Consider the following 14,976-nt stretch of genomic DNA (forward strand, 5'->3'; position numbering starts at 1 on the left):
TGCTGAATTCTGCCCTCCCAACTACTCCCTTCCCGCGGATGTTCTGCGGTCAGCCTGTACAAAAGTACTGATTGCCCCCAAGAGTCGAGAGTGCCACTTTATGATGAACCGGCCCCATGCCCAGCACACCCGCTGGTGCAGGTCTCTGCTAAGAGCTGGGTTGGAAGGTATGGTTGAGCCCGAGGCCCACGGCCCCACGTTCCCCAAGGCAGAACCCAAGTCACAGAATCCCGTCACACTCTGACGCGTGACGGCAGGGGGACCCCAGGCACGCTTGGCCCGGCTTGCCCTGCCCGTGCCTGCCCGTCGCCCAGAGGAGCAAGCAGCTTAAGGAGAGGGTAGGGTGGCAGAGAACCTTGGGTGGATCCTTTCCTCGCCCCACCGCGTGCAACCCAGCAGTGCAGTGAAAATGGAGCCCCGTGTGCCCTCGACTTGTAACAGCAGTAAGTCTGGCCTGGTTGGAGGTGTTTATTCCCACCTGTGTGATGATAAGAATCCCTACTTTGGGGGAGTTAGGCGGAGGGGTGGAGCAGCTTCCCTGTTCTCCGTGAAGTATTTAAGAACTGACAGCTGTAGTTTTAATAACTGATACTCAAATGTGTTGGAATGTCACTGCTTCACCTCCCCGTGAAGCCGCGACCGAATTGAGCCAAGTGCAGACTGGAAGTGCTTACCGTAGTAACCTCTTAATCGGTAGAATTGACACCAGCATTAGAATCCGAGAATGTTACAGGTTCCGTGGTCACCCCTTCCGTTTTACAGTTGGGGAAGCAAATGCCCAGTGAGTGGCAGGAGGGGCACTCAAGGCGAGATTGCGTTCTAGCTGGCTCATCGTTCTTTCTGCTTTGTCACACTGATAACCGAAGGTACAGAAGCGTTCTACGGTGGCAGAGACCGTAAGAATTATATGAGAATGGACTCTTGGCTTCTAGCCAGGCCAGCAGATAGAGGTGACTTTTGTGCAGTGACCTGCATTTGCAAGGGCTTGCCGATTCAGTTTAGTTTCTGGGCATCATTAGCACAACATGCCGAGTATATTAAATTTTCTTGAGCAGCCCCGGCCAGCCCTCGTTCCTAGACATGCTGTGCTTCAGGCAGCCACTTCTGGAAACCGCGGAGCCCACCTCAGTGCCCTCGCCCGCCCAACACATTACTCGCTGTAGACTCCTGACTCTTGCTTGGTCCTGTTCTCCTAAGCGCTTAATTTCACTTCCGGCCGGCTTAGTCCTGTCCCAGTTTGCGTTTTAGCGTGATCAACCCTTTCTCCCGTGATTATTCTCTCAGTAGGTTGCATGTGCTGACCCTCTGGCTTTCTGTAAACTTTCTCATTTAACTGTCAGCTCTTACCAGGAGATTGTAGTGTTGCAGAATGATGCGAGGACAAAACCACCACAACCCACTGGCTTTGGAAACAAAAGTATATGTATAGTCATTGCTGCTAGAGATCTTTCATCATGTCCTTGCCAGGTTAAGGGAGATGGCGAATGAAACGCCTTGTCCGTATTCTCATCGTGAAACTGGATGAAAGCGAAAGCCAGAAAACCAACTGGAGTACTTTGTTATTACTGGTATTATTTTGGGGCGGGGTGGGGGGGTAATTCTGCTGTAGGCCGAAGGCTACAAAACTGTCCGCGAGGCAGGAACCGTTTGTGCAGCACGGGGGCTGTTAAATCGGCGGTGTTTTGAACTTCAGGCCCACTGTCGCAGGCAGCTGCCGGCTTTGGTCTGTTTGAAACGTAAGCACAAGACACGGTGTATTTACTCCTGTTTCTCCAGCTTTTCTCATCTTTCCCAGGGTGTTTTTCCTCCTTAGAACGTGAATCGAAACACACAGAGTTGTTTTCCTCGTTACTCAGCTGACTCCTTGTGGGTGCGAGGAGGACGCTAAGCCCGGGCACACCTGAGTCCTCAGTAGGGCCGGGACGCGCCCCGGCCCCCTCCTCCCAGGTGCCAGCCGCCGGTGGCAGTGCCCAGATGGGGCAGAGAGGGCACAGGACAAGTAATCGTCACGTATGGAGTGTGATTCCTGTTCAGCTTTGTCTTCCTATAGCCTGCTTGTGTTACTTGACCATTGAAAGGTCGTATCTTTAAAAAGTAGCAGTTCTCTGAGCAAATGAGTCTGCCCCAGAGACTGTGGACAGTTAGCTGTTTAGTAACTCAGTACTGAAAATACTTCTCCTTTTTCAGATGATGGAAGTAAAACGTCAGAAGACACATGAAACCATTTAAGTGCATTTCATTACGGTTGACCCTTGAACAACGTGGGGGGTTAGGGACATGGACCCTCCACGTGGTCAAAAATCCACGTATAACTTTTGGTGCCCCCTAAACTTAACTACTGATAGATAGCCCGTGGTTGACCGGAAGCCTGGCCGATAATGTAAAGACTTGATTTTGAGTAACACGTGTTCTGAATGTCACATGTGTCCTTATAGTAAAGCTAGAGAAAAGAAAATGTTAAAATCACAAGGAAGAGGAAATACACTGCAACACCGTATTGTAAAAAAAATCCCCACGTAAGTGGACCCGCGCAGTTTAAACCACGTTGTTCAAGGGTCAGCTGTATACTTTTTTCTAATCAAGACGTAGGTATTAAACTGCTTCATCTTCTTGTAAATACCCTCAACTTGTATAGCAGAGAAGTAGAGTTTTAAGACCTGTTTTAGTTCCTTTGATTAAGAAAAAGGAAGAAAAGTCATTCTTTTAGACCACAGAGAAGTCCTGGCTTGCCCCCTTGCTAATATTGCCCTCAATCCAGAGAATGGGTGCCATTGCCATGAATTCAGAGCATCCCAGAAAGGCTAATGGGCTGTTCTCCTTGCTGCTGTGAAAATGCGCCACCGTCTTGGGAAGCAGGGGGTGTAATAGCGTTATCTAAAGCAGGGAGAGTGAAACAAAAAAGAAATTCCAGGCAGCCCCATTAGGTACTAGTCATGTGAGTTTAAAAGTATTGACATCAAGGAGGAGAATGTCTGCAACCAGAATACCATGCTTTTTCTCGAAGTGGAACGAAGGCAGGGAGTGGAAGCGAGAACCCAGAGACAAACGCGGGAGTAAACGTAGCGTATGTGCACGAATATACATGTATCTGTGTGTGTAAACTGAAGACCAGGTCTTAATCCAGCGTGCTTCTGCGGGGACTGAATTCTCCCAGGAATTGCAAACTACGGAAGTGTTTTGATTTGGGGCAGTAGTACGTCCTGGCTCCCCCTTTCTCCTTGAACTTCTGTGTCTAAAGTGGGGTGAGCACCCTCAGTGGGGGGAAATGGAGGGCAGGTGCCCGGAGCTAGGCAGCGGCTGGGGTGGGAGATGGGGGGGGGGGGTGGTGGTACACGGGCCGTGAGCAGCCCTCACAGAGCGCCACGGGCCCCACCGCCCCGTCCCACAGGGTGTCACGAAGGAAACGCTTCCCCGCGCCGGGAAGCGGGTACGAGCAAGGTCGGTATCGAAATGTCAGTTGTTGGTGTCTGTTGCTCTAACGCATTTTTCGTAGTCTTTGCAGTTCAAGATTTCTGTTGTAAAGAACACTCAGTAGTTCGCAAAATCTCTTCCTGAATTTGAATCATTTCGATACTTACCTTAGGTAACCCGCTGGCAACAAAACCTTTTCACTCACCAGTTATTTCCGCGACTGTTTATACAGTTATGTATGTATTATAAATATATGAGCGAATAATTCATTGTGAATTTTATATGTATCGTGAAGGATATGTGTTGATCTATCTTGACACGAGATCATGTGAAAGTTATTTTGAGCATTTCTGGAACGCAGACTTTGTTTCCTTTTTAGATGTTCTTTTATTTGTGTTGCTGTTTTTCCCCTCTCTTATAAAAATAGCATGACCACGCTGCTTTTAGATCAAAGAGAAGCTGTGGAGAGGGTGTCCCCTCGTATCCCAACGTAATTGTCAGGCGGTTCTAATAGATGAGACAATAAGCTCTCAGGTCCGAAAATGTACACAGCTTCCCAATGATCTCCCTTACCTATTTCATAGATCGTGATGAGAATTAAATGGGATGTTGTATTTAAATGTATGTAAAGTACTTAGTTCACCACTCGGCCTCTAGTGGAATGGGGTCTATGTCTAAGGAGCCCGTGGAAAAGCAGATGGTGTAATTCACTGCCCGGGATTAATGACCGCGTGGCGAAAGCAAATAGAAGACTTGAGTTCAAAGAAACCAGTGATTGATTACCTGTGATAATGTAGACGGCACCAGGATCTTCTAATGCATGAAGCTGTGAATTGGTTTCCCTTGTTGTGGCTTGTTTTCACCTTTGCTCTATGTGTTATTAGAAAAGGAACACTATTTTTAAATGACGCTAACCTCCTCAAAGCTGCCTGTAATGTTCTTACTTTGTGATTATAATAAACATTTTGTGGGATAAAGTTTGTATTTTAGTCCTTTCAGGAGGAGACCCAGACAGAATGTTCAAGTGAGTTTTCTGGTTTTCCGTAGTTTCAATCGCTCAGAAGTGTAAACCTTAATTTTGGGGGGCTTGAGTCAAAGGCTTAAAAGAAAAAGTCTTCTTAAAATTTTACAACGCTGTCATCAGTTTAAACGATCATTTTGAGTCTTAGCTGGAGTCTGTATTATGTGGCTTTCTGTAACGGGCTTTAGTACCAATTGGGCATTTTGGAAGGTCGTAGGTACCTGTTGCATGAATGGCTAAGTGGAATTTAAACACATTTTACCTCCTGCTATGGTAGGTTTATTTTTGGAGTGGACCCTTTATATTTACCTTAAGTTTTCTGTTTTGGGGTTTTAAAAATATGCCATGTTTACCACTTACATCCAACAGGATAAAAAACAGCGTGTTTCAGTTTTTCCTGGTTAGTTAAATGTGGGGTCTTTTCCAAAGAGCATTTCTGTCTTGATGTCCTATGTGATTAGATTTTAAGCTCTATAAAGGTTCAGTTTAATGTCTAAATTTATGTCTCTGAATTTGAGTTCGCTGCTTTGAATTATAAATCCTCTAATGTCCAGCTCGTCCATTGAAAGACCAATTCAAGTGGAAAAAAGAACAACTAATTGCTGTGGCCATGCTTTTGCATTTCTGTATTTTAGATTTCAGATAACAGAAGTGACGGGGGAGAAAGAAAGAAAGGAAGAAAAAAAACGGGATTAGTCTCTAATTAATTTTTTATTATTCTGGAGAAAGTTCTTATGAGTTGTGGGAACTGGCTACTGTGGAGATAGATAGATGCCTGTCAACGTGTAATTACACATTAAAGTTGGTTTGCTACGGTAATTTGCAAGAATATCTCCTCTAATACCCCTTCTCTGCACTAAATAAACAAAATGCAAACGTAACAAAATTGGAAGTCTCCCCGAAGCTGCCGTTCTCTTAACCTCATGCTTTGGGGCATGCTTTGGGATGACCCTGACCGTGCAGCACAGTATCGTTTTGATTGCACGGGGTAAGGGCCGTTACGTTGAAGGTTGTAACTTCTCAGTTTGCGGTTTCCTGGGACTTGGAATCCGTGATAGCAGCATTTGAAACGAGCCACGTGCAGTTGTTGTGGGGTGTAACCGAGCTGCTTTGCCTATTAGCAAATACTTCGTAGGACCAACCCTGTCTCCCCCTTTGGTTTATCTAGAAGACTTGCACTGTCTGCCAGATGCTGCTTCCTAACCAGTGCAGTTACGCATCACACCAGAGAATCCATCAGCACAAATCTCCCTACACCTGCCCCGAGTGCGGGGCCATCTGCAGGTCGGTGCACTTCCAGAGCCACGTCACCAAGAACTGTCTGCACTACACGCGGAGAGTTGGTTTTCGGTCAGTATATCGTTTGCTTCCGTGCAAGTAAAGCCTGTTCACCTGTAACCGCACAGCATCGCGAATGGTCTGTGCACACGGTTTTCGGGGTCACACAGTGATACCTCAATTAACAGATCCCCTGGGAGCCTAGTTTGTTGGTGGTCGAGTTGATCCTTTCGAATCCTTGCGGTATTGGCCCTCCGGTCCCCCCAGAGCTGAGGGTAAACGGAGCCTGTCCTTCCAGCCCAAACCGTGCATGGGGCCAGGTTCGGCTTTGATGACCTGTTCGGGCTTTTTCTTCCTGCACCCTTTCCAGCATCCCTCTGTGGTCACGCTCTGTGCATTTTAACCCCTGTAAGGGTACCATGCATCTCTCTGCCTCTTAACACGTCTCCTCTGATCAGAACACAAAGGGTGCATGGTCCCTTACTTGTATTTCATCATGTCCAAGGATTGGGTGTTTGTCCTTTCCTCACTTTGCTCTTTGTGGAAGAACCTTCCACCCCAGGCCCCAGACGACCTCCCTGTATCCCTTTTTCCCCATTCCCCAAGTCCGGGCCCTTTCCCTCGTCTGTGTACATCTTAGCTATGGCCCTTTTCACCGCCCCCCCTGAGACTCTCAGATTCGTCTTTTACAACGTCTGGCAAATCTCATGTTCATTTAGCTGGTATTGAGTGACGATGAGCTTGAACTTTATCTTCCACTCTGTGACCTTCCGAAACACATTCCTGTGCCTTTTATATTTCGACCCAACAAAGGTCAGCCCAGAGAACAGGTTACTGATACACAGTGTCTTTGTTAATAGAGGTATTACTGTACTGTGTGTTAAGCGTTTGGTTGCCTGTCACTTTAACGTTAGACTGTTAATACACAGTGATATCTTTTAGTTATAATGCAGTTATGATATTTTATAAAAATGAAGTCTAGTCGGTATAATTTGATGGCTTTATTTCAGTGACACTTAGGGTACAGGATCAGCGGTTCCTCGGTGCTCTGTGCTTTTTTCTGATGCTAACAGAGACTTTGTGCCCATTTTTACCTCCTGCCTCCAAACCTGTGAAGCACACCTGCCTGATGCATTGGGATCTACCCGAGTAGGAAGCGTTTGGTTTGGAAATTACGGAACTAGAGTTTTTTTGGTTTTTTGTTTTTTGGTTTTTTTTTTGTGTATGCCAGTTTAGCCACTAATTTTATGGCAATTCATGTATTCTCCCTATGCCATGGTGCCTCTGTCTATAACCTCAGTGTGCTGTCCGAGGTCCATCTCCGCTGGGGTGTGACCGAGTACAACAGGATAATCCGAATGCGTGCTTTCAGTGCCTGGGAGGAAAGTCACATGTCGCAGGTGCCCTTGATTCCACAGAACCCACACGCAGCGATGCTTTGGTTCTCACCCCATGGTTTGAAACGATTATCGCTGGGTTCTTTGTTTAGCAACGGAAAGCAGTTCTGCCACATCGTCTCCGTGCTGTTCTCCCAAAAAGATGCCAGACTTTTCCTCAAATGTTTATTTTTCCAGTAGAACGAAAGTAAACTTGGGCTGGAATGAATAGAGGAAGTAGGACTTTTGCACTTTCTGCTGTTCCTGGTGTCTTTCCTAAATTAAAACAAGCTGTGCAGTCAGGCCAAAAGTCATCAGCTCAGTCGGAAAAGCCCATCCCTTGCGTCCCCGCCCCATTCACAGAGGTACTTAAATTTGGCACTTGGAATTTCTAAGACTTTTGTGTTTAAGACAGGTTTTTTTTCTTGGACATGAGGCTGTGAAGATACGACCACGTGTGTACTCTGCTTAGTTCACGTTTACCTCTTTAGGTGGGAGAAAAAAAATCAACCTTGTTTTTTGTTTTTTGTTTTTTTCCTGCTATTTCAAGTAACCGTCCAGCCTCATACTTGATAGGGACTTAGCAGCCCCTTGGCCTTGTTATGGCTCCCCCCTCCTTTTTGACTCTGCACTTCATCATTTTCCATTTGATTTTTCTTTGGCCAGAGAAGTTCAGCATGGCTCCCGGCCTCCCTCACCTCTGTGACTCAGTGTGCCTTGTTATTAGGTATATTGTATCTCCCAGGTACTGAGTGGGTCACTCCCAACTCCTGGTTGATTTGGTAAAACTCCAATGTTTCTATGAATTTTCCTACTTCTTGATCCATTGGATCAAGGGGATCTAGAAAGGGGGTTTATAGGACTGTATACTGTAAACATTAAAAAAAATTTTTTTGTGGGGGGCACCTGGGTGGCTCAGTCGGTTAAGCGTCCGACTTCAGCTCAGGTCATGATCTCACAGTCGGTGAGTTCGAGCCCCGCATGGGGCTCTGTGCTGACAGCTCAGAGCCTGGAGCCTGCTTCGGATTCTGTGTCTCCTCCTCTCTCTGCCCCTCCCCCGCTCATGCTCTGTCTGTCAGAGTCTCTCTCTCTCTCTGTCAAAAATAAATAAACATTACAAAAGATTTTTAAAAATAAAAAAATGTATTTTTTTTTACATAAAGAGAAACTTGATTGGTACCTAGAACACAGAGGACCTCGGGTATATGAAATATTTATAGGCTGGATTTTTAGTAGCATTAAGATACTGTATGAACTCTACAAATTCTGTCTTCTATTTGTCTGTCTCATTTCCATTCCCAATTGGCCTCTGTAGCCCCTGAAACTTTTCTTGCACCTGTCAGCAGGTATTCTACAACTCTTTCTTTTCTTGCTTTGTTTTTAAATTCTCTGCTTTCTTTCCTCATGGTGATGAGGGTTTTTCCTTGGACTCCCTGATGCTTTTTTTTTTTACCATGCCTTAGCTACTTCTTCAACTGTTGTCTAGATCCTTTAGCTTCCTGCTTGTTTTCTTCAAGATCAAATCTTCCGGTCCAGGCGACTTGAGAGAATGTCGAGAATTTGTTTCTTTGTCCCCTTCCTGGGTCTCGACTCTTTGAACACCACCTTCCTACCCTTGATGGGCAAGTTTTTCTGTTTGTGATGCTGATGTAGAGGATCCTCCTGTTACATTAGGAACCCATTTTTGTTTTATGTGATCTTCCTCTTTCGTAGGAATCCTAGGCTTCCAGGGTCGGGAAGAACTAAAAAGTGCTTGAGATTCAACTCTTTTCATTTTGCAAATGAGACATTCGCCCAGAGATCAGTAGCCTGTTCAAGACAACACAAGTTCAGTCTAACCCAAAATAATTGCAGTGTTGTTGGGTGGCTTTAATGCTGAAAGTAGTAGTTCAAGTAGATAAGATAACGGAGCTTTCTTAATTATTCTATTATTATTTAGTATCTTTAATATATGGGTTGCCAAACATTACGCCTTCAGTCATTTAAAACGCGGATGCGTTAATTACGATTTGTATGAAATGCTTGCGAAGCTTAACATGGCACCCTTTATAGAACCCACATGCTTCAAATAAGGCCAGTCCCGTGTGACTTTGGCACCCCCATGAATTCAGGAGGGAGGTTCCAAGGATGGAAGTACCTGAGACTAACGCAGAAATGATCAAGCCCTGCCCGCTGGAAGGCAGGCCCCGTCCACAGTCCTCGTTCCTGAAGCCAGCTCCCACCTTCACTTCCAGGAGCGTGTCCGCTCAGGTGCATTACAGGTTTGTCTCCACAGACCCTACCCTCAAGTAGTTTTCAGGCGTGAACAAAGGATGGTGAGGTCATCAAATGGATGTGTCCGTAAGTGTTGTGGAGAGTCCCTGCACGAGAAAGATGAGGTTGGGGGAAACGTATCTTAAGTGTCAGAGCTGGTTTCTGTGGGACTAGATGTGATCCGTTCTTGGATCCGATCCAATTATTACACACTCAAGAAGTCAGGGAGTTACCTGGAGAGGAATTCATTTAGTGATGTTGACTTGTCGGAAGTTTATAATTCATGTTATTTCTTAGACAAATGTAAGTAAGTGTGCTTGAACTTATTTTCCAGGAGATAAACAACCTAGGTGGTTAACTTTCTCTGCCCCACAGGCTCCCTTAACCTCCAGACACATTGACCACAGCACTGTGCACCAGGAGACAGTGGCCATGGCTTCGATGCCAGTACTGATTTACTCTCTCCGCCCCTCCGTTGATGGCACGTAGGTTGAGGCAGTGAAGATTTCTTCCATTGGAAATGCCATTGGTTAGGAACCTCAGGGCCTGGTGTGAGAACCTAGCACGTGGGAGTGTTCTCCAGGGTCAAAGGTCGTAAGGTCTTGCCATGTCCGTTGGCCCCGATACAGCCCCCATGGTCCATCGGTCTTCACAGTCCGGAGTTCGGGTATTTATTCCTGAAAAATTTAAAGATGCCCAAGAATCAGACCGTTTGAGTTTTGTTTTTTCTTCTTCGCTATCTTCTTTCTTAAATCTATAAAAATAACTTGATCTGTTATTAATAGAAAAAAGCCCCAAAGCTTACTTCCAAAGAGCCATTAGAAACCTTAAAGAGGCCATTAAACCATGCTCATTATACCTGACTTTTACAGCGAAGGTGCACATGCGTGAGGGTCCCGTGCTGACGACCGCGTGTTTGTTTTCCTGGCAGGTGTGTCCATTGCAATGTCGTGTACTCTGACGTGGCCGCTCTGAAGTCTCACATCCAGGGCTCTCACTGTGAAGTCTTCTACAAGTGTCCTATTTGTCCCATGGCGTTTAAGTCTGCCCCAAGCACACATTCCCATGCCTACACACAGCATCCTGGCGTCAAGATAGGAGAGCCAAAGTAAGTCCTGTTGCCTTCTGACTTTTATGCCACTGCTTTACCTAGCGACTTAGAGGAAGGAGTAGTTCTGTGGAAGAAAACTCAAAGAGATGAAGACTTAGGCCACCGCGCAGATTCCGATGCTCCGCGAGGCGCCGCTCGTAGCTCATCGCTACCTAACCCGTTCAGCTCTTCCCAGGTGAAGCCTCTGCCCAGAGGAAAATGTTACCTATTATTTATGCTCTCGTCTTCAGTTTTTTTGTTTTTTTTTTTTTTTTTTTTTTTACGAAGCAGGTGAATATTTATCAATTTTTGCTCTTTGGCTTACGACGAGTTTAACAGCTAACTTCTTGGGGAACTGTAAAACGCGGTCTTTCCATTTTTACATGGTTTCTCATAGGGGCACGCTTTTCATCCTAACATTCATAATACGAAGTCCGTTTAAAACCCTGGTTACTGAATTTAACTTCACAGCCAGTATAAGTCCTTGATTCATAAAAATAAACTTCATTTTTGCCTTTTAATCTTGCTCCTTATTTTGTAGTTTTTGCTTTATTGAGTCTTTAAGGACAAAGCGTCTGCTTCAGCAGACGAGGGCTGCCTGCCTGCGTTAACAGAGAGGAGGGAACGTGGGCCTTGGACGCAGAGTCCTGCCACCCCCCCACCAGCTGTGAGATCTGGGACCATCACGGGCTCTGTTTCAACTTCCATTTTCTCCCCTGTGAAGTGAGGGTAGCGTTCCATCCCAGAGCTTGTGTGAGGCAGAGAGGAGGTGACATTTAAGATGCGTGGCACACAGTCCCTCTGTCTGGAGCACAGAGGGGGCTCAGTAGCACTGGTCCTTTCCACATTTCCTCTTTGTCATGTACACAGCACTGGATTAGCTGCTCTTGGCCAGGCTCCTTTATTCCAGGATTATTTATGGCAGTGTGGCATCTGATCGTGACGTGAGGCTAAATTTGCTGCCCCAGGCTATTGGTGGGTTTCACCCCACCCACAGTCCAGGAAAGCTTGGAGGGAAGATGTGGATATTCCATGTCATGTATGTCTGGCTTGCATTGTAACCTCTAGTTTGGGGGAGATATTAATGACTGGACGCTACAGGAATGAGTCTGTTTGCTAAAAGAACTACGATAAGATGGGATTCTGTTCGAGTGGGACCTTCGCTCTGATCTCTGTGGATCCTCAAACTGCAGATCGGGTGATCCATGTAGCACTTGGTGTCTTGACCCTGAAGACGCACTTCAGTGAGTTCTAGTAAAACAGTCTTTGGTGTTCGTGGTAGTAAGGCTTCTGGACACTAAAGCAGTATCTTGCCCCCAGTTAATAGGTTTTTTTTTTTTTTTTTTTTTGGTTCTTTCTTCAAATAAATCAGACTTCACTGAAATCTGGAATAGTAGTTGTTACCTGGGAATACAGGGCAGCAAATTTGTAACATAAACCAAAACAGCATTTTTCAAATTTGAGTAACGCGTAGGAAAAAATTATTCCGGTATTGGCCTAAAATTATTCTCGCTATAGTGGTTCCTTAATAAGTGCCAAGCCTAAAGATAGGCATGGACTACTATGTTTTAAACTATAAAGCTAAAAAATAAATAAGTAAATAAATTATAAGTGAAATACGACAAAACTGCCAAAGCAGTGAACTTTAACTTAACTTCATTGATTCAAGGTGACCATGGTGCTTGGCTGGAGCGCGTCCTTCCCTGCGGCTTGGCTGTGGTACCAGGTGCCGCTTCTCGGGCTCTTTTTATCTTTGTTGGTCACGACTGGACCACAGCGTGCCTTGAGATCCCTCTTGCCTGCCGCCTCTCCCAGTTCAGGCTCTTGGAAAACCTTCCTTCCTGCGGCCTGCTGGAATGCTGTCTGGCCTACACTTGACTCGGAAGCTTCCTTTTGACATTAAACCCATCTCTGCCCTGCATCTCAGGGCAGCCCCCCCCAAATCAGTAGCCCTGACTGCGTTGGAAACTCAGGCATCGAAGTCCCTTAGCAGTATTTGGTTAACAGGCAGTTATGCAAGTGACTCATCATTATGCAAGTGATGTGCATTAACTTAAAAGATCAGTATAAAAATACTCCACTCCCCCATTTCCTTTAGAGAATATGTGGAGGTCTGAAAACGCACCCATAAAGCCCTGCAGTCCCAGCAGCTCAAATTGAAAAGGACAATGCAAGAGTTTGTTTATTTAAAAAAATTGTTTTATGTAACGTTTATGTAGTATTTCTCAGATGCCAGGTGCTTACTGTTCCTGTGTTTGTTTCTTGCTTTTCAGTCACTTAATTACACTTAATTACATAAGAGACAGAGTTTCTGAACAGGTCCCTACGAAATAAAGCACGTGCAAAGTTGTGGTCGCCACTGGGCGGAGGGCTTTGGGGTCCGACAGAGCTGAGTTTGAACCTAGGCTTTGTGCAGCATCGAGCAGATCCTCCCATCTCTCTGTGCCCATCTGTGGTTCGCCTGTGGAAGGTGTGGACACTGTCAGGTGTTGCTCAGGACAGTGCTTGGCTCTTAGTCAGTGGCAGTAAAGGAGGAGGTTTGTGGTGGTGATTTCAGAGCTGGGGATGTTTCATTCCATTTGTTGTTGCATGTGATTCAAGGGTAGCACCCGGTTTCAAGGGGAGCAGGCTGTGGGTTGGGCCTGAGCGTGGGTATTTGCTTTTAGCCTTCTAGTTCTTTTTAACCCCTTCCGCTGCCCTCCCCGCTTCTCTTCTGTTCCACGCCACCCCACCCCCTGGCCTGGTTATCATATCCGACCGTTCCCTGAGTCCTGCCACCAGGGTAGGATTCAGTCACGCTTAGAAGTTTGGCTCTCAGAGCCCATTACGACCCCATAGGACCTCCGCCGCCGGCCCCACAGCCTGGGAATCCAGCCACGCTATGATTCTGTCTGTTCCCTCACCATGCTCTACCCACACATTTGCCCGATTACCTTCCCTCCCCGGCCTGGCTGTCCCCTGTGGTTTTCTTCCATTGTCAGTCGGGATCGTCATGGTCTAACTCTGTGTCAGTGAGGCTCGTTTATTTGGGCTTTGTTTTTTTTTTTAACATGAGCACCGTTTGAACATTTTTTAGTTTCTGTCCTACGCAAAAGTTGGAAGGACTCTATAGAGACTCTGACGTCCCTCCCCCCCCACATTCCCTAATTGTCAGCATTCACGACGTTTAATATTACTCCACTGTCTCGTTCTCCCCGAGTCTCTTTTTCTCGTGTTCAGGAATAATGGGCAGCATGACATAAATATCGGTGTTCTGCCTCTCCTCCCAAAAGGGACAGCCAGGGATGTCCCCACCATTTAGCCGTCCCAATCAGAAATCGGTGTTGGGCTCATTCCTGCCCAGTGCTTAGACCCCATTACAATTTCTCTAATAAATGAGAAAATATCTTTTTGTTTGTTTGTTTGGCTCGGGTTCAAAATCCTATCCAGAAGGTTGTTCTGCATTTAACGGTCCTGTCTCGTTCTTCCCTCTGGAACAGTTGCTTGCTCTTTCCCTGCCTCTCCTGTCTTTGGTCATCCAAAAGAGGACACTGGCCTTTCGTTCTTGGGATGACCTCCGTCCGTCACTCCGGCCTTCTTGTAGCTGGACTCGGGACACATCCTCCTGGCAGGAAGCTCCCCATTGTGTTATATCAGAGACACATGCTGCCTGTCTGTGCTTCCCATGGAAGTTCTGACTCCATCATCTGGCCAAGTGGGTGTCCGCCAGATCTCTCCTCTAGAAAGCCATCACCTCCCCCTTCATACGAGTTAGCAGTTTGTGGGGCGGTGTCCCGGTATTCTACCGGCAAACTGTTCCCCAGAAAAATGCCTAGGTAAATAGTTGATCTCCTCTCTTATACTTTTCTTTGCTCTGCTGTAGAGAGCATAAAAATCAAAGCAAACAAAAACCCCTCCCCAAAGGAATGTGGCACGAAAAGAAGGAACCGTGCCGTTTTTCATGAAATAGTTGTTTCTGAAAATGTAAGCATAGAATCCTGAGGAAACCTCTCTTAGCCTAGCTAGTAAATTTTCATTCTCTTCCTGAGGCTATTCTTTTCCTCTTACTGCTCTATGCTGATAACAGAAAAACCGAGAAGTACAGACCAGGAAAACAGTAAGAAAACCTGTAATACCATCCCGCAGAGATGACAGTTCTATAACCTTCTGCTTCTTTTCTATGCCCTGAGAAAGATGTGGTCGTATCGTACATATTGCCTTGTTACGTATTGTGTTCATTTTCACGAAAGTCTTTCCGGTCATTGGTATACGTCCATAGCATACTTCTTAAAAAATCACATAGTTGCTCTGACTTCAGTACTTAATATTACCGGATGTTGGGGCTACTTTCAATTCTAAGCGATTTTAAATAGTGAGGAAATGAACATCCTTGTCACACTCGGTCAGGTTAATGATGACAACATCACTTGTGTGCCTCCTTCAAGTGTGTGGCGAGGTCACGAAGTCCTAAAAACAAACAGACAAACAAGAACATCCCTCCCCTCCCCAGTCACATGTGCTCGTGATCTGCGTTAAATTACTAATATGTCGAGACCTTGGAAAACCCG

General features: G+C 46.0%; 1 protein-coding gene across 11 annotated transcripts in view; it reads left to right on the top strand.

The window, feature by feature from the left end:
• Positions 1-14,976, top strand: part of ZNF532 (zinc finger protein 532) — a 109,742-nt gene that overhangs the window by 58,128 nt on the left and 36,638 nt on the right. For 10 of the 11 annotated variants that reach the window (XM_047827692.1, XM_047827684.1, XM_047827686.1 and 7 more), the window contains 2 exons: positions 5,601-5,782; positions 10,271-10,447. The exons of the other annotated variant lie outside the window; for it this stretch is intronic. In XM_047827692.1, coding sequence (XP_047683648.1) covers positions 5,601-5,782; positions 10,271-10,447 — 359 coding nt within the window. The remainder of the gene's footprint in view (positions 1-5,600; positions 5,783-10,270; positions 10,448-14,976) is intronic. 11 annotated transcript variants of the gene reach the window in all.

Source organism: Prionailurus viverrinus, chromosome D3, assembly GCF_022837055.1.
Source record: "Prionailurus viverrinus isolate Anna chromosome D3, UM_Priviv_1.0, whole genome shotgun sequence".
Lineage (NCBI taxonomy): Eukaryota > Metazoa > Chordata > Mammalia > Carnivora > Felidae > Prionailurus > Prionailurus viverrinus.